General features: G+C 38.9%; 2 protein-coding genes across 2 annotated transcripts in view; both read left to right on the top strand.

Moving 5' to 3' along the window:
• Positions 1 to 898: 898 nt before the first annotated feature.
• On the top strand, positions 899 to 10229 carry DUSP12 (dual specificity phosphatase 12). Its single transcript, XM_044673930.1, has 6 exons — positions 899 to 1226; positions 4160 to 4273; positions 4370 to 4488; positions 4631 to 4727; positions 6332 to 6515; positions 10053 to 10229. Exons 1-6 carry the CDS (start codon positions 961 to 963, stop codon positions 10212 to 10214), a joined length of 942 nt encoding a protein of 313 aa, XP_044529865.1. The 5' UTR covers positions 899 to 960; the 3' UTR covers positions 10215 to 10229.
• Positions 10230 to 24843: 14614 nt separating this feature from the next.
• ATF6 (activating transcription factor 6) overlaps positions 24844 to 25523 on the top strand; it is a 230624-nt gene continuing 229944 nt past the window's right edge. Inside the window, exon 1 of the mRNA XM_044674260.1 lies at positions 24844 to 24901. Coding sequence (XP_044530195.1) covers positions 24844 to 24901 — 58 coding nt within the window. The remainder of the gene's footprint in view (positions 24902 to 25523) is intronic.

Here is a 25523-nt window from a genome sequence, read left to right on the forward strand (position 1 = left end):
CACTTCCTCTTCCACAGTCATCAAAATCCAGTGGTGGAAGTCAAGATCTGATGATGGTTTGGGATGCAGTGGATGGATGACCTTGGTGTCTTTAGTGGCTGATCAAACACTCCACAGTGCCTGCTTGGCCATTGGAACAAATTGTTCTCATCTGCCCATTCCACTAAGGGAAATTTTCACAGGCTGGGGTAAAAATTCTCTAACTCAACAATGGGTTTGAGGCTCTTGGGTTACTCTTAATCTGCTTTAGGCCATCTGCAAAGATAGTGTACCAAAGTGTGGGCAAGGCTCATGCTACAAAGTCTTAGAGTCACAGGTAGGAATTGGGTGGACACCAAATATAATTTGAGCAGCCCTGAAGAGTTCAGCAAGCCTTCATAATAGAGGTATTGGTCACCCCCGAACACCTTCTACACTCAAACATATGGGTTCAAAGTGAGAAAGAAGTCAGAGAGGGTGTGGCATCCCAACTACAGAATCGAGGTTGCATGGCAGGGGTGTAATAAGTTTGAGGAATAATTGGGGTAAGTGGCTAAAGAGCATGACATGGACATACAGGGAACCTATTGATAACCAATTTTGACATTTTGCAGGACAAGACTTAGAGTTGGTTAGGGTAGTTTGAATAAGTATAGGCAGGGTTAGGCGGGCTTTGTGCTGTATTCAACTCTCTAGACTTAATATCCAGGGGTTCTGAATGCAAATTAGTTTATTCCACAAATGCTTGTCAAAGTGAATGGAAAACCACTACACCCAAGAAAGTACAGTTTGCCACTTCAGTAAACAGTGGATTCCTCCCAACCCAATATGGGCGTCTACTTCTGACCGGAAGCTCCCTAACGGAAGCGGCATTCTAGCCAAAATGCCCCCGCGGAGCGCCTCGATGGTAGGGCGGTCGTCAGGTTAGGCCACTAGGGGCCGCCATGTTGGAAACCAGGAGCGACGGCGGCATCCCGAGCCATGGCGGCGGCCGAAATACTGGAGGTGCGGCCGGGCCTCTATCTGGGCGGGGTCGCGGCCAGCGAGCGTTGCCGGCTAAGGGAGGCAGGCATCACGGCCGTGCTGACGGTGGACACTGAGGAACTTAGCGGCGATACCGAAGGCCTGCAGACCCTCTTCATTTCCGCACGGGACGAGCCGGAGACTGACCTTCTCAGTCAGTTGGACAAGTGCTCCAACTTCATCAGCCGGGCACGCGCCGACGGCGCCGCCGTGCTTGTTCACTGGTGAGCGTACGGGGCGGGGCGGTAACGTGGGGTCGATCCGCCCACCGTAGCAGAGGATGGGGGGGAGGGGGCAGAGCCGCGGAACCACGTGATCTCTTACTGCTGGTCCCAGGAATGTTTGAATTGTTTTAAAATAGAATTGAACACCTGTTTCCTCCACCTCTCTCCCCTTTTGCTCTTTCGAATTAAGCCCAGTATCCCGGCTAAGGATGCCAACCGATAACAGGACGTTGGCTTAGCTATCCAAGGTCTTCGCCAATTTCAGAACTCATTCAATCCGGAGAGCATCTTATATTCTCTGCTCTTCTCTTGCGTCTCCTCTCTGATGGCTCCTTCGTAGTTTCCTTTGCTGGATCGTCGTGTATAGCTACGAGCGCCCCTGAGTTCTCTTTCCTGGGCTCTCTCCTTCCTCTACTCTCTGTCCTGGTTATGCCGCTATCGCCTCTGAGTTCTATTATCGCTGCACAGGTATCTCCCCGGCTTATTCCATCCTGAGCTCCTGTCACCGTCACTAACATCTCATCCCTAACGAGACGTCTAGTCATCTCCTCAATCGTAATGGGACCAGAATAGAACTTACCTCTCTGCTAATTCCACCCCTCTTCTGAATTTCGTATTTCTCTAAAAAGCACCGTCAGCCTGCCAACCACCGAGCATTTAAATCCCACGCTACCCTCAGGTCTTCCCTTCCCTTAACCCCAACCCGGTTGCTGAGTCCTGGACACTGCCTCCAGAAGGTGTTTCCCATCAGTTCTCTTCTCTTCCTTCTCAGGCAGCCACATGGTCCTTGATATCTCTCACTTGGGCTACCTCAGCTTGGTGACCCAGCCTCACATCTCATCCCATTTTACTTCATCCTCCCCAGGGCTATAGAAGTAAGGTTTTTGTTTGTTTGTTTGTTTTTGTTTTTGTTTTTTAACTCTTACTTTCTGTCTTAGAATCAATACTGTGTATTGATTCTAAGACAGAAGAGTGGTAAGGGTTAGGGTAAGTGGTAAGGTTAGGTGACTTGCCCAGGATCACACAGCTGGGAAGTGTCTGAGATCACATTTGAATCCAGGACAAGAGCTTTCTGTCTTCAGGCCTGGCTCTCTCTCCACTGAGTCACCTAATTTCCCTTAAGTTTAAGCTTTGAAAGTGATTTATTCACATAGATTTTAATAGTCACCTACTTGGCTCTGATAGGCACAGTTGTACTTTTTCTGTTTCTAACAAGATATCCTACATTCTTGGCACTGCCCTTTGGCACATGTGAAACCCTTAATAAATACTTTCTCATTCATTCATGTTATTTTTATATACGCAAGGAGTATATAACAACCATTTAAATTTATGTAATATTTTAGAGTTTAGAAAGTTTTTCCTTACAACTGCCCTATGAAGTGGGTTGTGTAATTTGTTGTTACCCCGTTCTACAGATGACTAAACCTGGGGGGTGAGGATGGAGGTGCTGGTGGTGGGGTAAAGGACTTAGAAACCCATTCTTCCTTTCATGATGCCCTATTGTCTTCTGCAAGTAGGCTTGCTCCAGACAGTGCTGGGTCACAGAATCAGAAATATAGAGCTGCAGGTGAATAAGGGAGGGGAGTGGGGGCGCTGTCACCAGTGCTGTCTTCTTACAGATGAGAAGGAAACTGAGACACAGACAGGTTAGATAATTTGCCTAAGATAGTGTACTTCTCCCTAAATTGCCAAGGTAGGAGTTGAACTCAGACCCTCTGACACCAGAGCCAGTGATCCTTCTACTGCCTAAAAGTAGTATCGGATTTAGTTTTATTCGAGATTGAACTTGCACATTTGACCTCATAATAATGCACATGAGGGGCAGCTGGGTAGCTCAATGGATTGAGAGCCAGGCCTAGAGACAGGAGGTCCTAGGTTCAAATCCGGCCTCAGACACTTCCTAGCTGTGTGACCCTGGGCAAGTCACTTGACCCCCATTGCCTACCCTTACCAATCTTCCACCTATAAGTCAATACACAGAAGTTAAGGGTTTAAAATTTAAAAAAATAAATAAATAATGCACATGTGCAAAATGCTCTACATGTTACCTCATTCGATCCACACAAAAGCCCTGTGGAGAAGGTAGAATTTACAGTTATATCTTAAGTTATTGAAAGGACAACAAGGAAATTTGTACCTTATGTGTGGAACAAGGTGGAGACCACTCCTCCTGGAGGCCCACTTTTCACAATGAAAGTTGAGTCAGAAATTATAAGTAGGAAAGAATTTATTTCTCTTTCATGAAAGAGGGCAGTGCCCCTAATCATAAGGCAAATTCACCCTCTTCTGGTTGAAACTTGTCTTTTATTTGCTTTAACCACAAGCCTCTTCTTCTTCCACCTCCTTTTCCTGTCTGACACCCAGAAACTGGGGAGCCAAAATTTACAGGCTAAAGTTTTACCCAATCAGAAAATAGTACAGCCACAATCTTAACACCTATAGCTTAGCAAAGAAGCTTTTGACCCAGTTAGTATGACCACAATTTGACACTGGTAGCCTATTGGAGCATACTCAGGGGCACAGCTTAATATGAGCCAGGGGGTCACGGCTGGAATGATATACTCATCAGCATGTTCTGAAGATGGCTCACTGCTTAACCAGCGACTTTTAGAAAACCTATTTTGAGAGCAACACATAGCCCACACCTCACACTTACAATATGACTAATGTATACAAGGCCGGCACTTTTCTTTTGGTGTTGCATGGAGTTCATGTTAGTTGGGTAAAGTAATTTTTAGCATGTTTTAATTGTCATGTTAGGAGACACAAAAGCACTGGCATTTTAAACTCCACATTCTTGCGTGCAGTAGCTGGATGTTGGAGGCAAACTGTTTGTTTGAATAGCAGAGCCAGATAAAAATGGAATAGTAATGAACAAAAGAAATGCTATTTCCCTGTCACTGACAATTTAATTGTAAAACTCTTTTCAGTCATGCTGGCATTAGTCGAAGTGTTGCTGTTGTGACTGCTTACATAATGAAGACAGAGAAGCTCGCCTTTGAAGATGCCTATGCAAACCTCCAGACCATCAGGCCAGAGGCTAAGTGTGTTCATCATTTTTTCATCCATGTTCCTATAAGAAAGATTGTGTTTCACCCTTCAAGGAAAAGTCAGACTCTATTTCTTGTTTGTTATTTCAGAATGAATGAAGGCTTTGAGTGGCAGCTGAAGCTTTACCAGGCGATGGGTTGCGAGGTGGACACCTCTAGTGCAATATATAAACATTATCGTTTACAAAAGGTTACTGAGAAATATCCTGGTGAGTCTGGATTCTCACGCCAGGAAGAATCGTTTTCATTTTTAAGCCTGTCATTTCTTTCCCTCACATTAACAAAGTATTATCTGAATAGAAAAAGAGTTGGTATGTTCACAACTGGGTGCCTTTTAATTGTTCTTTACAGAATTACGGAATTTACCACAGGAGGTCTTTGCTGTCGATCCCACTCTTATTTCCCAGGAATTGAAAAATGAGATCCTCTACAAGTGTAGGAAGTGCCGGTAAAGTATTGGGCAAGCTATAGAGGTTTTATACTAATGAGATAAAGAAACATTTTTGAAGTTCCAGTCTCTTCTTATTAGTTTGTAGTTTATAGGCCATAGTTTATGAGTTTGGGAAAATGTCAGTGCTACTAAATAAAAGGCAATTTGTAATCATATCTCAGATTTAAATCAGACTCAAAAAGGAATGTGAATCAGAGATGCAAAGGTAATCTCAGATTACAGGAGCTGACCTATGTCAAAGTGACATGGAGTGAGGTAGATCTCTACTAGGAGAGTCTGCGCACCTTGGTCTGATCCGCTCCTGGCCTTCTTTCATTGTAGTATTCATTACTTACCTGAGGTTCCCTTCAGACTGGACTGTTCTACAGAGATGCCCTATGCTTTCTTACCTCCATCATTTTGTCACATTTTTCTCTCCATGGCCTAGAATGCCCTTTTCATCTAGGCAGCCAAGTGTAGTGGATAGAGTGCTGCACTTGGAACCAGGAAACTTGAATTCAAATCCAGCCTCAGACACTTCCTAGCTGTGTAACCAAGGATAAGTCATTTAACCTCTGACTCAGTTCCTTCATCTGTAAAACCAGAATAATAATAGCACCTTTCTCAGAGGTTATTGTGAGGATCAAATGAGAGAACATACAGAAAGGATTTTGCAAAAAACATTGCATTATTTTTATCACCATCATCATCATCAATATTATTATTGACAGTAACATTAATAATTACTAATATGTAACTATAAACTTATGTAGACTGTAAAAGAGTAATGAGGAAGGCACCAACAAAATGATGTAGAAATTCAGAGGAGGAAAAGATTTCTTTAAGTTGATAAGATCAGAGAAGGCAATAGATCATGGAAGAAGTAGTATTTGAGCTGGGCCTTGATGATGATGATGATATTAGCCATAATTATTGATATTATTATGAGAATTATAAACAATAAATAATAATATATTATAGAAACAAATCACAATACTCTCTTCCCCCCAACTCTGACTGTGGTACCCTTCTATCAAGGCCCTGATCAAATGCCGCCTCTTCCATAATCTACTGCTTTCCCTGATTGTATCAACTTGAAGAAATTTTTTCCTCCTCTGAATTTCCACACCATTTTTCAGTACTTTTCTTATTTACTAGTGTATGCTACCTACTTTTACATCATATCATCTTTCTTCTCCTTACTACAAACCCCATGAGGACAATTACTTTCATTTTGTATTATATACAGTAGCAAGTACAGTGTTTATTCTTAGGTTCTCAAGAAATATTTGTTGAGGGGGCAGCTGGGTAGCTCAGTGGATTGAGAGCTAGGCCTAGAGATGGGAGGTCCTAGGTTCAAATCTGACCTCAGACACTTCCCAGCTGTGTGACCCTGGGCAAGTCACTTGACCCCCATTGCCTACCCTTACCACTCTTCTGCCTTGGAGCCAAAACAAAGTATTAACTCCAAGACAGAAGGTAAGGGTTTAAAAAAATTAAAAAAGAGAGAAATATTTATTGAATAAACAAAAAAGTATTCGGCAATTATATATCTCATGTATCTTTTTAAATTTAAATTTTTTTAATTGTCCCTAATATGTTCTGTGTTTTGGGAATTGTAGGCGTTCCTTATTTCGAAGTTCTAGCATTTTGGATCATAGTGAAGGGAGCGGACCAGCAGCCTTTGCTCATAAGAAAATGGCACCTTTAATAATGAACACCGGCGATGAAACTAAATGTACTTCTTATTTCATTGAACCTGTTCAGTGGATGGAATCTGCATTGTTGGGTGTGATGGATGGACAGGTGAGGAAAACATTCAACTTTGTTATTGCAATTTCATTGCAACAACTATAACTTGTTTTTCTGGTATTTTCATTTTTTGGAAATATTCTAATGATGTTAGTATTCTTTTATGCATACTCTTTCCTGTCCCATTTGCTATTATATCCCTTTTGCATGTATTGTACATAAAAATCCATTGATAGCTTATCAACAAATTGTTGTATAGCTATTGCAGAATAGTGAAGTCCTGTGATATATAATTAGTAGGATAGTCAGGGACATTATTAAATGAATATTAAATCTGTGAGTTTTTTTCTTTTCTGTTGAAGCACACTAGATTGGTATAATTAAATTTAAAAAACTATTGTTTTTCTTCCTTTCCATCTAGCATTTGATAATTTTGGTAATTCATTCTTTGTCCTTCCAAATTAATGAAAGAAATTGCTATTTCTCTTTTCCAATATATTCTTTCTCTTTATTGACCAGAAACACTTGCTTCCTTTAAGCAGTGAAACTTTAGTTATAGTATTTCCAAGGCCTAGCTTTTCAGGATGCAATTTGCACAGAATAGGTTTTCTTCAGAATTTTCAGGGGTACAATAAGTTAATATTAACTACTTCATTTTATATTGTAATTTTATTCAGTTAGTCAGTGAGCATTTATTAAATATTTACTATATGTCAGGAACTTGCCTGAACTCTGGGAATACAATTAAAAGTGGAAAGGTGATCCCTGCCCTTGAGGAGTTTACATTCTAACGGGGGAAGATAACAGAAAAGGAAGCCAGAGGCAGAGTGGGTTTGAGGGACCCCCGAGATGAGGGGAGGTGTGTGGAGTATAGTAGAGAAGGTCAGGAGTGAAGCCTGGAGAGAGATAAGGCCCGGGCGGCCTGGGCACCTCCTTAGTGGGGGCTCTGGGAGGGGCGTCCCTCCCCTTTTGTGCCTCCCTCTGGCTTAACCTTTTTGAGGGAACAGATGATAAAATCTTTGTCCTGAAAGTATTCAGTCTGGCGGGAGATGCACATCGTAACGGTTACAGCTAGAGAGCAGTGACAGACGCCGTCCCTGTGAACACTCCCTGAAGCTCCTCCTGCGGCTTACAGACACTCGGGCGTTTGTTGCAATAATGACTCGGGCCTGAGTGCTTGGGACACCTCACAGGAGGACAGTATGGCTTCTTTACCTTTATTTACTATCTTTTCTTTGAAGTTAGAGAATTTTTAACTGGATCTTTTGAATTCTAGCTGAGAAGCCACCCCGGGTCTCAAGCTTTCCTGCCATGGACCCCTCAGTCTGCCTCTCTGTCGAGCATTTCCTCTGTGTCAGGCCCCCCCTGCCTGGGCTCAGCTGCACTCTTGGTTGGACTGTGGCTAGGGGAGGAGTTGCTGTTGGATTTTTCATTTAATAAACTGGTGGTTTCTTACACCCCTCTGTCCCCCCCAAAAAAATCCCATGATATAATGAAAGCTGCAATACAGAATTAGATTTTTTTTAAAACCCACAATATAGTGAAACCATAATAAGCGAACTGCGATATAGCAAGGGATGACTGTAGTTTATAAAATAAAGATTATGACTCACATTTGGGTCCCACTTTAAGGTTTGCAAAGATAAAGTATTTTTGAACAAATAAAAGTCTAATGTCAAATGAATGACATACATATTAAAACAGACTTACAAAATTGATGAAAATTTACTACTAGTTTACTTGGGGTGTCATCTCCCAGAAACTAATAAAACCCTACCAGATTCTAGCCATTAACTGGTACTATTTTGAATGAATATCGTAGCTTCTGAGTGTTTGCTATTTTTAGCAATAAAAATAGTCATCTTTGTAGTTAATATCCACAATGAAATTAATTGGGAGCTATAAATCTCTCTGAATTTGGTTTCTTATTCCACTTAGAGATATTTCCTTTATATAAATTATCTAATTTTTCTTCTATAACGGTTTTAAAAATGTCCTTGAATTCTTCTCCACCCTGTTAGAGCCATTGGTTGGGGACTTCCCAGTGCATCCTACTAGCCTTTCCGTCTTCTCTAGACCCAGCTCTCTCTTTCTGTTGCCGCCCCTTCATTAGAAGAGGAGCTTTTAGAAAGCAGACCTCTGAGGCAGGAGGGCCAGGGCTCAGCTCCGGGCCTGGCCTGGCGCTCTGCCCTCATACCCCCGGCTCTCCCTTAGCCCTCGTTTTGGCTCAGTTGTTGGCTGGTGATCCACGATACTCGTCTCCATTCCTTCCCCCCCAGCCCTGGTCTCCTGCTTGGCCCGGCCTGCATCTCCTCCTGGTATTTCCAAGGTAAAGTGAATGAAGTACAAGCAGGTCCTGCTCCCGAGTGGAAAGTGCTCGGGTGCCACTCCAGGGCCAAGCCAGCGAAGTGCAGGACGATGATGAGTCATCCACACAGTGAATTCTTTTGCCCACAAGGGGAAGGGCTAAGGACTAGACCTGGGATTTTACTGGTTAGAGAATCTGCAGGTGAGCACACCTCTTCTGCCAAGGCAGACTGCCACCTTCTCTGCTCAGAAAGCCCTTGGTCCCGAGAACATTGAGAAGTTAAGCAACTTGCCTGGGGTCTGCAAGCCACGTGTCAGAGGCAGGACTTGAACTCATGTCTTCTGCCTTCAAGACTGCCCTGTCTGTGCATCATTCAGTGTTGGTCTCTGAAACAAAGAAAAGAATTAGACATTTGCAGCATAAAATATTATAATATTAGCTATTACTAATTCCAACATACTCAGCAAATTTTGAGTTCTCTAAACAGATATCCTAAGTTATAATGAGCATTGAATTTTGAATACTTGGGGAAACTTTGACTAGGATTATAGATGTCAGTTAAATTTTTCCTCAACTTTTTGACACTTTACACTCACCTTTTTTGGCTACTGGCCTGGCCATATCATATTTGCTGTGAAATTCTTTTTAGTTTTTTCTCTCAGTAGCATGTTTTCTTGCTAATCTTCTCTGTATCATTCCAATTTTAGTATGTATGTGCTACCAGGGCTAGCACTGAATATCATGTTTTCTTTAGTAATTAGATTTTCTTTAAACTTACTCTGAAGGCATACTATTATTTAAGTCTGTTTTTTAAAAAAACATAATTTTTTTTGAGATTTTAGCCCTAAGAAAAGTAAGAACAAATTTGCAGAATAGGAATCATACCTATTTCCTATGAGAACTCCAGAAGTAAGAATTTTTAACTTGCTTATAACAAATATTATGCTTACTAAGTAGCGTTTTTCTGAAAGTGCCACATTAGTGCCAAGTAGTATTACTTTTTTTTAGCCATGCCTTTGATCTCAGAGTGCTTCACAGATATTTTAATATTTTAATACTATCTCATGGAATTAGGTTGATTTGTAGATGGAGTAACTGAGGGAGAGATACAGTGACACAATGTCATTGACCATCTACCTGTGTTCTGGTTTCCTTTCCTGTGTTTGCTTTGCTATGACTTTTGTTATTATATGATAGACTATTACCCATAGTTTTAAATGCAGATTCATCTTTGTCACTAGGTTTGGTCTATAAAAAGTAACACTTCTGAATTATATTTTTAGCTCCTTTGCCCGAAGTGCAGCGCTAAGTTGGGTTCCTTCAACTGGTATGGTGAACAGTGTTCATGCGGTCGTTGGATGACGCCTGCTTTTCAGATACATAAGAACAGAGTAGATGAAATGAAAATGCTTCCCCTTCTTGGATCACAAACAAGAAAAACATAAACTTCTTTTTAAAACTCATTTTGGTGAATGTCTTGAAAAGAATTATTTCTGATGCCTTTGTTCACAACTATCATAAGTCTTGCAATTTGTAGGCAACAGTTTTTTAAAATTATCTTTTCACTAGAAATGGCACAAAAAAAATACATCCTTTCATGTAGATCTGCCTCTTCATATTCTCTTTCTTGGTCATGGATAAAAATTTATCAAATGAAAACAAGTGGAATAAGTTAAATGAGAACCTAGATATTTTTAACCATATAAAGAATATGTTTACATTATGAACATATATGCACATATATGTGTGTATGTGTGTGTATATGTATATATAGTATTAAAACGCCTGTATATTCCAAATACTTTGGTATTTGTATGTGTTTTTTTAAACTAGGCTTCATTTAAAAAAAAAACACCCTTCCATCTTAGAATCAATATTAAGTATTGGTTCAAGGCAGAAGAGTGGTGTGAAGGGGAGTTTTGGAGGTAGAAGGGAAAGGAATGTAGGGAAGCCCAGGAGGGCAAATTGACCCGAGCTCTTTGGAGCTCAATAAAGATCAGGTTGCACTTATTGTTAGAATAGTGAGGTTTATTTAGATTAGAAAAGGGAAGGTCCAGGGAAGCTAGGAGGTAGATATCCAAAAAAGTGCCAAGAGAGTCTCCAGGGTTGAGAGAGCCTCCAGGATCCAGAGGGCAAAAAGGCACCCAAACTCTCTCTTTTATACTTTCTCTGACACCTCCCACAAAGGAAGTGGGAGGTGTCGGAGGAAGTTGTAGCAGGGAGTCCTGGGAGACAGTCTCCCAGAGCTTAGAATATTTTTAAAAACACAGTGGTAAAGACTATAGGCAATGTGGGTTCAGTGGCTTGCTCAGGGTCACACAGCTAGGAAGTGTCTGAGGCCAAATTTGATCTCAGCACCTTTCCTCCCAGCCTGGCTCTCTATCCACTGAGCCACATAGCTGCCTCTATGAGGCTTTTTTTGTGAAATGTTAGTGTCACAACTTCACATGACTTATGGTCTAATGAATGAATTGACAAAATGGACCTACTAAATTTTAAGATTACTATGTGATTATAAGCACTTGATTTACTGAAGTGTAACAAAATTATTTCTGTAAACTAAAGTTAAAAAAATTTTTAAAGCCCTTAACAAGTATAGCTAGTTCTCTTTTCTTGAACATTGGGAATAACACTGGCATATCCAGTCTTTTACCATTTGCTTTACCTTTTGACTTAAGGATCATGGGACCTTTCCATCTGACTTGCAGATAAAACTTCTATTTATTGTCACCCACCATGAGAATGTGAGTTTACTGAGATCCGGAACTGTCTTGCTCTTTCCATTTGTATCCTCAGGGATTGGCATAGTGCTATATACTCAGTAAGCATTTAATTAATACTTTTTTTTTTTTTAAACCCTTACCTTCCGTCTTGGAGTCAATACTGTGTATTGGCTCCAAGGTAGAAGAGTGGTAAGGGTAGGCAATGGAGGTCAAGTGACTTGCCCAGGGTCACACAGCTAGGAAGTGTCTGAGGTCAGATTTGAACCTAGGACCTCCCATCTCTAGGCCTGGCTCTCAATCCACTGAGCTACCCAGCTGCCCCCCCTAATTAATACTTTTTCATTCGTTCATTCTATGTGCCAAAAACTACTTTTTTCTCAAGGTACTGCCAAATGATAGAGACAGAAGACACGATAGAGAAACTGGGGATTGGGATTCAGAGAGTCTTACTAGCTATGTGACCATGAATACATTGTTCCTCATCTCTGAATCCCAATTTCTGCTATACTTGTAGCTTCTACCTCATAGAAGTAGGGTTCCTAGATATGATCTAGTCCAACTCCTTCACTCTGTAGCTAAATGAGTTGAAGCCCCAAGAGACTGTGACTTGTCCATATAGCAAGTGGCAGACCTGAGCTTGGAACTATAGCTGAGATTTGAGCCAAGGTCTTCTGACTCTAAATCCAGTGATGTTTCTACTGCTGACTCTTTTAAAGATCACATCAGATAATGTCTATAAAGTTCTCTAACTCTAAAAGTATCTTATCTACAAACTGTGAAAACATTTTTATAATAAAACTCTAACAAAGGTTTAACTTCCCAAATATATAAGGAACCAAGTCAAATTTATAAAAAATCAAGCCACTCCCTAATCAATAGTCAACGGACATGAATAGACAGTTTTCACATGAAAAATCAAAACTATTAATAATCACATGAAAAGTATTCTACATCCCTCCTGATTAGAGAAATGCAAATCAAAACAACCCTGAGGTACCACCTCACACCTAGCAGACTGGCCAATATGGCAGCAAAGGAAAGTGATAAATGTTGGGGAGGATGTGGCAAAACTGGGACACTAATACACTGCTGGTGGAGTTGTGAATTGGTCCAACCATTTTGGAATTATGCACAAAGAACTTTAAAAGACTGCCTGCCCTTTGACCCAGCCATACCACTGCTGAGTTTGTATCCTAAAGAAATAATAAGGAAAACTACTTGTACAAAAAATATTTATAGTTGTGCTCTTTGTGATGGAAAAGAAAAACTGGAAAATTAGGGGGTATCCATCAATTGAGGAACGGCTGAATAAATTATAGTCTAATGGTGATGAAATACTATTGTGCGGTAAGGAGTAATGAACTGGAGGAATTCTATGTGAACTAGAAAGACCTCCAGGAAGTAATGCAGAGTGAAAGGAGCAGAACCAGAAGAACATTGTACGTAGAGACCAATACACTGTGGTACAATCGAATGTAATGGACTTCTGTACTAGCAGCAATGCAATAACCCAGGACAATTCTGAGGGACTTATGGAAAAGAATGTTACCCACATTCAGAGGAAGAACTGTGGGAGTAGAAACACAGAAGAAAATCATATGATTGATCATGTGATTCCATGGGGATATGATTGGGGATGTTGACTTTAAATGATCACTCTATTGCAAATATTAATGATATGGGAATAGATGTTGAACAATGATACATGTAAAACCCACTGGAATTGTTCATCAGCTCCAGGAGGGGAGAGGAAGGAAAGGGGGAAAGAACATGAATCATGTAACCATGGAAAAATATTATAAATTTAAAAAAATTATAAAGAACAACTGCCCTGTTATAATGGTTAAATTGGGATTTTGACTGAATAAGAGAGTTATAAAAAAGTGATTGCTGATTATTATCCCTTAAGTCAGGAAAACTATTACAGCTTTTAGCAATTTAGTTTAACTGGAATATTAGTAAAAAGAGGGAAATGTGGAAGGGAAATAGAGAAGGAGACTGCCTAGCCTACCTTAAATGCTAATCTGGTGAAATGAAGCTCGCTGGTCAACAGAATTCCAATCTCTCTGTGGGAATCCTAGTCACTCACTGGCAAGCAAGCCAGGCAGGATCTAGGCAAGGTCCTAATACAGAAAAACCCTCCTGAGTACTGAGGCAGCAGTGAACCCATTAAGAAAGTTCCCAACTCCAAGAAGCTCTAAAGCCAAAAGTTGAAGTCCTGAAGCCAAAAACTCCAGTCGAAATGCCCAAAGCTCCAAGTCGAAGTCAAAGTCCAAAAGCCCAAGGAGCCGTCCTCCAAAGAAGAACTCTAAAGGAGAAGCCTCAAGGAGAAGTTTCTTGGAGGAAGTTCAGGACTTTTTAGTCTTTTTCCACATCACTTTCTGTCCCTTCCCCACTTTACAGGAACCAATTGAAGTCTTTCAATTTGCCTAGCATTGCCCCTGGGTGGGGGGTGGCCTCTGGAGTTGTCACCCACTCTATCAAGTGACTAGTGAACTCTCATACATGGTGACTGGTAAGGTACTAACTACGGGTACTTGAGTTTTTTATTGATTAACTTAAAAGTCACTGATTGATAGACAAAGAGAGTTTGATTCACTCTTCACATAGTCTAGAACTAGAGGATAGAATAGAAATTGAAAGAATACAGTAATCCTCCTAAAAGAGATCTAAAAATTCAAACTCCCAGGAATATCATAGCCAAGTTCCGGAAATGCCGGGTCAAAGAGGAAATATTGTTGGCTGTCAAAAAGAAACAATTCAAATATTGTGGAGCCACAGTAAGGATAACACAAGACTTAGCAGCTTCTACATTAAAGGACTAGAGGGCTTAGAATATGATATTCTAGATAGCAAAAGGAGTTAAGTCTATAACCAAGAATCATCTATCCAGCAAAACTGAATATAAAGTAAGTATCTAATAAAAGAGAGGACTTTCAAGCATCCTGATGAAAAGATTAGAGTTGAACAGAAATTTGACTCTCAAATACAAGACCCAAGAGAAGCATAAAAAGGGGAAAAGGAGGAAAAAAATCACAAAAAAACTCAATAAGATTAAACTGTTTATATTCCTTGATGGAAGAAGGTACTTGTAACTCCTAAGAATTTTATCTTTATTAGAACAATTAGAAATATACATAGAGGGGGCAGATGGGTAACTCAGTGGATTGAGGTCCTAGGTTCAAATTTGACCTCAGATACTTCCTAGTCCTGTGACCCTAGGCAAGCCACTTAACCCCCATTGCCTAACCTTTTCCACTCTTCTGCCTTGGAGCCAAAATACAATATTGACTCCAAGATGGAAGGTAAGGGTTTAGAAAAAAATTTTTTTTAAAAGAAAAGAAATGTACATAGACAGAAGGCAAGAAAGTGAAATTGAATATAATAGGATGATATTAAAAAAAATAAAATGAAGGGATGAGAAAGGAGAATGCACTAGGAGAAGGGGGAAGGAAGAGGCAGAACGAGGTAAATTATCTTACATAAAAGCGGCAAGAAAGAGCTTTTCCTGGGGAAGGGAAGATGAGAGAGATAGCAAGGGGAGCTCTACAACCTTACTCTCATCAGAATTGACTCAAAGAGGGAATAACATTCTCATTCAATTGGGTATAAAAATCTGTCTTACCCTACAGTAAAGTAAAAAGGAAAAGGGATAAGAGCCTGGGGGGTTGGACTGATGGAAGAGAGGGAAAATTGGGGTAAGCAGTGATCAGAAGCAAAACACTTTTGAGGAGAAAGAGTAGGATAAACAGAAAGGAAAATACAATAGAGGGTAAAATACAGTAATTATAAATAGTGAAAAAAATGTATGTCTCTAAAAAAGATCTCATTTCTACACACAGAGAGGAATGAGTCAAATGTATAAGAATCCAAGTCATTCCCCAATTTATAAGTGGTCAAACAATATGAACAAGCAGTTAGTTCTCAAAGTAATTAAAGCTATCTATAGTCATGTGAAAAAAAGGCTCTAAAACACTATTTATTAAAGAAATGCAAATTAAAACAACTCTGAGGTTAATACTCCACACCCATCAGATTGGCTATTATAACAGAAATGGAAAATGACAAAAGTTGGAAGAGATGTGGGAAAATTGACACACTAATGCACTGTTTAGGGGAGTTGTGAACTAATTGAACCATTCTGAATAGCAGTTTGGATCTATGCCAAAAGGGCTAAAAAAGTTCATAAATTTTGATCCAGAAATACTATTATTTGGTCTCCATCCCAAAGAGATAAAAAAGAAAAGGACCTATATATACAAAAAACATTTATAGTTGCTCTTTTTGTGGTGGCAAAGAAATGGAAAATAAGGGGATACCTATCAATTGGGAGAATAGCTGAGTAAGTTTTGGTATGTAAGTGTAATGAAATACTATGATATTTCATTATAAGGATGATGAGCAGGAGGATTTCAGAAAAATCTGAAGACTTACACAAACTGATAGAGAGTGAAGTAAGCAGAACCAGGAGTACATTGCACATGATAACAACACTTTAAAAAAAAATTCTTATCTTCTGCCTTGGAATCAACACTAAATACTAGCTCCAAGGCAGAAGAGGGGTAAAGACTAGGCAACCAAAGGCTAAGTGACTTGCACAGGACCACACAGCTAGGAAATGTATGAGGCCAGATTTGAACCCAAGACCTTCCATCTGCAGGCCTAGCTCTCAACCCATTGTCATTATATGTTAAACAATTGTGAATAATTTAGCTATTCTCAGCAAAACAATAATCTAAGACAATCCTAACTGTCTCTGTGACAAAAATGGCATTTTTCCAGAGAAAGAACTAAAGGAGTCTGAATCCAGACCAAAACATACTATCTATTTCTTTCTTGATTTTTTTTTGAGATGGAATTTTTTTTTCCAGCACATTAGAGGCTCATTACATTTGCTGTTTGTTTGCCAATGGTGCACTTTTTTTTAAAAACCCTTACCTTCTGTCTTAGTATCAATTCTAAAACAGAAGAAAAGCAAGGGCTAGGCAATCAAGGTTAAATTACTTGCCTAGAGTTACACAGTCAGGAAATATCTAAGGACAGAAAATCTGGGGTAGCAATCATTACTTTAGATAACACTATAATAAATTTAGATATGATTGAAAAAAAGACAAGCTGGGAAATGACGTATATAAAGGTGCCACAAATAATGAATCAATGTAAATTCATATTAACACAATATACTACAAGTGGCATGGCACCTAAAAACTTAAAAAAAAAGTTAATTGCCAGGAGAAATTGTAAAACTACAATAGGGGAGGGGGAGAGGGGGATATACTGTGGATACCATAGTGGATAACATACCCACGAATGACCTTAAGCTGTCAATCCAAGCTCAATTCCAAAGTACTGATCCTGGCATGGCAACTTCAGGATCCTACATGAGTTAAAGGATCCATCTATGATTTAAATCTAATACATAAGTTAATATTACATCCCTTTGAACAGACCACCTGGGATCAAAGCAAAAGTAGCACTGATTCAGGATGAAACTAAATGTCCTAGAATAAGCAGTGGTCCAGGAAAGAACAACCTATCCTTCCCTAACATACTCTCCTGTTCTGGAAAGTGCTTGAATGAATGTTCTAAGTATGGACTATTTTTGCCATTATCTTAAGGATCTTTAATTAATGTTAGAATGCTTTCGAAGTAGCCCCTTGCCCAACTGCTCTTCTATTTCTGTATCTAGACATTATGTATTGTACCATTACTTCATGTTTATCACATGTCCATGTATGCTAACATTTCAATAACCAGCCTCTGCGACAGGTGCCCAATAGTAGATGTACTGAAAAATCAGCTCTGCTCCAGTCTCTCTCTTTTCTCTCCGTAAGCCCACACGATGAATTGTTTCCTTTTCAGGTACTCTGCTCTTAGTGCTCTGTGCCTGCACTGGCAGTAGCAATACATGTTCCTATTTCAGATTTAGAAAAATCTAACCAAAAGAGACCAAAAAAGATAGTGATTATAGATCTCTGGTAATTACTGAATGGTAACAGAAGGAAATTTACATACTTCTCAGCTGTGCTTGGTACCCTTTAAAAAAATTGATTATTTATTAGGATAAAAATACTTCACATCCAATGCAGAAATACTTAAAGCAGATTTTTTTATTGGTCATGGTGTGATATAGATTATGTTTAATGAAGGATTTTTGAAGAGAGAATTAAAATTTAGTTTGAGACTAAATTCTAAAACTAACAAAAATCCAAAGAGCAAATTATAGAAACAAGAAAAATTTATCAGAGAAAATGACAAATAACACAACTGCACACAAAAATTTCTAGGATATAGCTAACGCAGTCTTAAGGAGAAAATGCATAGCTCTAAATGCTTTTTTTTTTTTTTTTTTTTTTTTCACAAAAGAGAGAAAGAACAAAATGGTGAATTAGGCACACAATTAAAACAAAAAAATGAGAACAATAACCAACCAATCCTTCCAACAAAATAATAAAGAAGTTCTGTAAAATCAAGGAGTGCAATTAAAACAGAAAACAACAACCACAAAAACCTTTATCAAACTCATAAATAACACTGAAATCTGATTTTTTGAAGAAACTAAAAAAAATAGTTTGCTAATATGACATTTTTTAACAAAGAAGCTAAAAAACTAGGAGACCAAGGTCACTCTTCATGCAAACTCTAGCAAACTCTACCCTTCAAATAGAGAATTGCATAATCAACTTCCACTAATGAAAATTCTTATGCATTTGAAATTTAGGCCATGAGTTATATTCCATTACATGCTAAAAAAGTTTTTGCCAAAATCCAACACCTATTTCTTCTTAAACCCCAAGAATGCATAAAAAACATGGGAACTTTTCCTTAATACAATAAATAATATATCCTCAAAGAAGAATAAATATTACATATAATGGAGAAGAGTTAGAGATCTTTCAAATAAAATTGAGGGTAAAATGAAGTTGCTTATTGTTATAATGACTATTTAACAGTGCCAGGAATACTAACTATAGTAACAAGACAATAAAGGAAAATGAAGGAAATAAGTATAAGCAAAGAAGAAATAGAATTATCACTTTTTGCAGATGATATGATGAGTTACTGAGAAAATCCCTATGGGGCCAATTAAAAACTATATGAAAGAATAAATTAAGCAAAATTATAAGATCTTCATTTCTGTATATTACCATATGTCCATTCAAAATAGCTACAAATGGCAATATTTTGGAATCTACCAAAACACACATGGAACTATATGATTCACATAATAAAAAACTCCTCATAGAAATAGAAACTGAAATAAGGGGGGAAATATTGATTACTCACTGTTAGGCCAAGCCAATAAAATAAAAATGAAACACCATTTATTCAGTGCCATACCAAATTACAAAGGATTACTTCATAAAACTAGAAGAAAGTATAATACATTTCATTTGGAGAAACAAAAAGTCAGACATCATCATGAAAAGAAATGGGAAGGAAGAAGGTCTATCAATACCAGATCTCAAATTATGCTACAAAACAATGAGTATTAAAACTATTTGGTACTGGATAACAAATAGAGAGGTTAATCAGTGAAACAGATTAGGCATACAACATAGAGAAACAATAAAACACAGTAGTATGGTGTTTGATGAACTCCAAGCCAATAGTTAACTAGGGGTAGGAAAAGGCTCATTGTTTGATAAAAACTATTGATAAAGGTGGACATCAGTCTAGCAGAAATGAGGAATAGGCTATCTTAATACCATATTTCAAAATAAAGCACAAATGGATACATTACAGATATAAGAGATCATATAATGAACAACAAAAAAAATGGAGCAAGGAAGAAATTAACTTTCAGATATATGTATCAATAAGGGAAGGGGTATGAGAAAGTGAGGGATAGAGAAAATCACAGACGATAACATGAACAATTTCAATTACGTGAAATTAAAAGTTTTTGTACAAACAAAAGGTACAACTATAATTAGAAGGTAAATAGTTAACTGGGAAAACATCTTTGCATCAAGTTTTTCTAATAAAAGTTATATATATAGTTATGTAAAGATGGCCATCTCTACATAACAATATATAAAGTTGTTGTTCAGTCATTCAGTAAATTTTTTTTTTTAAGCCCTTACTTTCTATCTTTGAATGATTGTATTGGTTCCAAGGCAGAAAAGTGGTAAGGTCTAGGCAATTGAGGTTAAGTGAATGGCCCAGGGTCACATAGCTAGGACGTGACTGAGGCCAAATTTTAACCCAAATCCTTCCATCTCCATGTCTGGCTTTCTATATACTGTTATTTTTGAATTAATTTTTTTTTATATATTGACTGATTTGATCTTGTTGTCTAAAGAGCTCTCACAAGTATTCTCCTGTGGGAAGCCAATAAGAGAATAGATAAAAATCTGAGACTCCTCTTTTGACCCCTTTTGTGATCCTTGTAATTTCTTGTTGAAAAGTATTGTGGCCTTATTGAAAAGCTTTAAGTTCCTAGCAAACCTGAATTTAAAGGGTTAACACTGTTCCCCTTTGACCAAGAATGCTGCTGCCTGGTATAGCCAAGGCCAAAACCTTAGCAGGGGCAATTCAACCCTGAGAAAAATACTCCCCAACTTGGCTTCCTGATAAGAACCCAGTTAAAATTCAGCCTTGGCCTTGGTCTGTTCTGAAGCCAATGAGACTTTTTGTGTTTTAATATGACATAATTTGTAACTTCTGCATATCTGCAAAGTTTCGGGGGGGTTCTTTTGTGTGAAATGAATCTTGAAACATATATAATAAACTCTAAGCTCCTGGAGACAGAGCTGGAAGTATGAGCTAAAAGACAACCCCCCCATGTCCCTTCATTATTTCCTTATCAACTAAACTGTCCTTATCAGATTATCAGAGATGATAAAGAGATCTCAACATTCTCCAATACTACAATTTGAAAGCATCATTTCTACAGCACTTGGGTTTCCTTACAGTCCAACTCTCATTGCCATACATTACTACAGAGAAAACCATAGCTTTGATTATATGGACCTTTATTGGTAGGGCTTTGTCTTTGCTTTTTAGTACACTGTCCAAATTTGCCATAGCTTTCCTTCCAAAGATCAAGCATCTTTGAATTTCATGGTCACAGTTGCCTTCTGCTGTGATCTTTGAGCCTCAGAATATAACATCTGATACTGCTTATTTTTCTTCTCCCTGATATTTGACAGAAATGATGAGACTAGTTGCCAAGATCTTAGTGTTTGGGGTGTGTGTGTGTGTGTGTGTGTGTGTGTGTGTGTGTGTGTGTGTGTGTGTGTGTTTTAAGCTTCAAGTCAGCTTTTACACTCTTCTCTTTCATCCTTATTGAGAAGCTTCTTAATTCTTCACTTACTGCCATAAGAGTGGTATCTGTCCACATATCTGAGATTAAGTTGTCTCAGATCAGATATAAACTCATTTCTTCCTGACTCCAAGCTTGGTGCTCTCTCCACTGAACCACCTAGCTGACCCTTAAATCAGATACTGATCTAAATTTATAAAATTAAGAGTCATCCCCAAGAGATAAATGCTGAAAGAATATGAGCAGAGCTTTCGGGGGAAGAGATCTAAGCTATTGACATTTCTATATAAAAACATTCCATATCAGTAATAATTAAAGAAATGGAAATGAAAGCAATTCTGATATTCCACCTTATATCCATCAGATTGGCAAAAATGTCAAAAAAGGAAAATGACAAATATTGGAGGGGCTATGGAAAATAACCACACATCTTCTATGATCCAGCCATTCTCTGTAAAGATTACATATAATGATAATTTTCTACATAAGTTTTCTGAAGTTATAGGATCCAAATTATCCCCCTTTCTTCTTCCCTCCACCTTCCTGCAGATGATAAGCAATTTGATCTGGGTTATACATGTATTAATATGCAAAACTTATTTCCATTTTGTTCATCTTTGTAAGAGAATAATCATATAAAACCCAACCCCTAAAATAAAAACCCAAATAAAGTAAAGTGAAAAATAGTATGCTTTGATCTACATTCTTAGAGAGGGAGGGAAGAAATGGGAAACATAATAAATGCTTGTTAGTTGAAAAATAAAATTGAAAAAATATTGATAGAAGGAAGTAAAAACATAATTTTTCAAGAATAAAATCTTAAAAAATAAAACCCTCAGAAAAGGCATGAAGAGGCTAAATTGTCAAGAACTTTTAAAAGCCAAACAGAAGTTTTAAATTGAAATCTAGAGGTAATAAGGAGTCATTGGAGTTTATTGAATAAGGGAGTGAAATGGTAAGACCTGTGATATAGGAAAATCACTTTGGCAGCAGAGTAGAAAATAGATTGGTGTTGAGGGAGACTTGTATCAGGCACCCCAATAAGAAGATTATTATAATAGTTAATTGTATCTTCCTCTCCATCCTTACCCATTTGTACTTTTCCCTCTCTTTACCTCAACCCCACTCTTTTTTAAAATAGGAATTTTGTATAGTGAATTGCCCCAAGAATTTCCCTTTAGCCTTTAAGGGTGTTCAACTTTTTAATCAATGACTTGAATAAATACAAAGATTACATTCATTATATTTGTAGATGACACCAAATTGAGAATATAATGAACATATAGTTTCTTCCACATTTGGATCTATGATCATAATGGTTCCAAAAATGTCTTATAAAGATAAAGTAATGGGCTTAATCCTTTTGAAATGAAATTTAATAGAAAAATGAATGTCAAAGTCCTTAAAGTTAAAGGTTTGAACATTCAATTTCATAGGCATGGGATATCTTGATAACAGTTTGTGTGAAAAAAATTGTGGAACTTAGAATAGAATACTAATTCAATATGTCAATAGTATGAAATGATTGCTAAATATTTCAGTTGCTTTTTTGGCTGCATTAAGAAAGTAAAATTATATATGATAAGGAGAGTGATATTTCTTTTGTATTCTGCCTTAATTTGGACACATCTGTTGTATTGTATTCAAATTCAGGTGCCATATTTTAGGAAGGACATCGACAAATTGTAGTATTTCTGGAGGATGGACAGGATGATGAGAGGATTGGAGACAGTCAAAAGATGGACTAAAGGAACCAAGGATATTTAGCTAGGAGGAAAGAATACTTAGTGAATGGCCTGAGAGCTATTTTCAATTTTTTGAATATGGTAGAGGGATTAGACTTATTCTACTTGACTTAAGAGGGTAGATCTAGGAAAGAGGCTTGAAAGCTGATGAGTAGAGAATTTTAGTTAAATCAAAGGAAAACTTCTTACTGAGAACTGTTCAGTTCTCCAAGGCTGCCTCAGGAGGTACTTGGTTCTCCCTCACTGGAAGTATTCAATCATATTTAGATGATTCTTTGATATGTTTTAGAGGCAATTTCTGTTTAGATAATAATAATAAAATGTTTGCAAAATGCATTACCTATGTTAACTCATTTAATTCTCAATAACACCTGTTTGAGAGATGCTATTATTATCTTAATTTTATTTAAAAAAAATTTTTTTTATACTCTTGTACTTCGGTGTATTGTCTCATAGGTGGAAGATTGGTAAGGGTGGGCAATGGGGGTCAAGTGACTTGCCCAGGGTCACACAGCTGGGAAGTGTCTGAGGCTGGGTTTGAACCTAGGACCTCCTGTCTCTAGGCCTGACTCTCACTCCACTGAGCTACCCAGCTGCCCCTATTATCTTCATTTTAAAGATGAGGAAACCAAGAGTGATAGAAGTTGTGACCTGACCGGAATCACAAAGCTAGTAACTGTCAGAAACAGGACATTACCAACACTCAGCACTGCCTCACATAATTGTCTAGCTGCCTGCTTTACTACTTTCAATTTTAAGATTTCCTGATTCATGCCTTCAAAAAGGTCTTATGCTGGCTTTCTGGGAAGTAATTGGGAGCATCTTATCATATTGAATCTTAGGGTATGGAATTAAAAAAAACCACTAGAACACAGATAAAAGTCTTTTGCATATTTCTGTCTGTCTTTAATTAAATACAGAAAAGGCCTTTTGGTTCATTTAAATTTAATTTTTGTTGTTAAATGACTATATACCAGACATTTGCTCTTGTAAGCTCTGATGAGTGTTCAGATATATTTCACTACCTTTTTTTTTTTTATTTTTAAAAGGGAATGTAAGAACTTAAAGTATTTTTAAAGTAGTGCATCAAGTTATTATCAAGCTCTAGAAAGATGATGACAGAGGAAGAAACACTTAAAGTAGGTAATCTCCAGAATTCAGTAGGATCTCATCACAAAAGTTGCTTGCATAAATTGTATTATGTAATTTGCTGTAATCTTCTGGCCTGGTGGAGCTTTGGGGAATTCTGAGAAGTGTTTACAAACAACCCTCCCTCCCCCCACATGATTTCTTCCAGGTCCTAGAGGCATTTGTGTTCAATGATTCTTGTTCTTCCACTTAGCATTAGCTGAATAACCTTTAACGATTCAAAATGCATTTTTTAAAAAGATACTATCTTTTTTCTTGAATCAGCTTTTGTTCAACTCGAGGGTCAAATCTGATTTAGTATTTGTTATCAGTGTAAATCCTTTTAAAACTTGCCCTTTTTGATACTGGCAAGGAAACCAGGATTTGTGTTTGAGGTAAAGGAGAACCTATTTTTAAATTTTTGTTACTTTGGAAGCCGAATTTCTCAGGCTTTCAGAACTTAGTGTTTTAGGGCATTATTTTTAGTGGGTGCAGACCCAAAAAAGCTCTTACACCACTTTTCGCTTGTAATGTTTAAAAAGCATTTGGTTAGTACGCGATATCTGGGAGGGCTGCACATGTCGTGCCGGAAGGAAGATAGTTTCCAGTAAGGTAACAGTGACAACACTTGATATTTTTTAGTTTGAAATGTGCGCGGGCGGATCAATATTTCGTACCGTGGACCATTCCTTAAACTGGGACCTCCAACCGAACAAGCCCGATTGTTTTTATTAAGGGTTGGATTCACACCCACGCATGCTCGGGTGCCCCGGCTTTAAGAGCCAGGGGAGATCTGGAAACGCAAAGGGGTCCTGCCCTGGGCTCCCGAAGCTCGCCGTCCGAAGAGGCAGGTGAAGTGCAAACCAGCGGTGCAATGACGTGTACTTGGGTGCCAACTAGGGGTCTGCCAGTCAAGGGCGAAGTTAAATTGCAGACTGGAAGCGCGCGCAGCAGCACTCTACATCGAGGTGGCGCTGCGGAGGTATCTGCGCTTGGGCTCCGCCCCCTCGGCCCCCTCTCAGGCCCCCAGCAGGCGTTGCGTCGCGTTACGTTCCCAGTCGGTCTTCGAGGTGGTTTGTCCTCTGGCGGCCCCCGTCCCTAGCAGTGGTGTTTAGTGTTTTGTCGGTACCTCGCTGCGTCCCGGACATTAGTCACGGAGTTTCTGGGGAAGGAGACGTGTAGCTAGCTGGTGAGGCGTGGGCTGGGGGCCATGGAGCCGCAGTTCAGCCCGACCCGGCCAGTCTCTCAGAGCCTGGATGTGGACTGGGGTGAGTGGGGCTGGGTACGGCTGGACCTTGGGGTGGACCCGGCGCCCACGCCCGGTGACAGGTGTCAGAGGAGGCCGGCGCTGGTGAAACGCAGCGGCCTTTCGAGGGGAGGAAAGCTCAAGGGCCAAGGAGGCCTGGGTAGCCTGGGGTAGGGGGCAGCCCCAAAGCCCAGGAGGGCCTGCGGGAGGGACTTGGGTGGCCTCCGGTAGTGCGCGCGTGTGTGTGTGATCGTGTGTGTATACAAGTATGAGTGTACCGAGGTGTGTGTGAGTAGGTCTATACGAGTGTGTCTGTGGGTGTGAGCCTTATAAGTGTGTGAGAATAGTTGTATGTGTGACCGTATATATGTGTGAGTGTATGAGCACATACAAATGAGACGTAGGTATGAGTGACCATGTGGGTATGAACATACGTGTGTATGTGAGTGACTGTGTATATGTGTGAGTATATATGTGTATTTGGGTATATGGATGTGTCACTGTGACTGAATATGACCCTTTAGGAAAATTGGGATGTGCCCTTTAAACCAAAGTTTTTTATGACTATTTTTGGTTTTTACTTCACCTATATCCCCCCCCTCCATCTTCTGTTGTCACTACACAGAAAGCTCCCACCATCCATA

Source organism: Gracilinanus agilis, chromosome 4, assembly GCF_016433145.1.
Source record: "Gracilinanus agilis isolate LMUSP501 chromosome 4, AgileGrace, whole genome shotgun sequence".
In the NCBI taxonomy this organism is placed as follows: Eukaryota; Metazoa; Chordata; class Mammalia; order Didelphimorphia; family Didelphidae; genus Gracilinanus; species Gracilinanus agilis.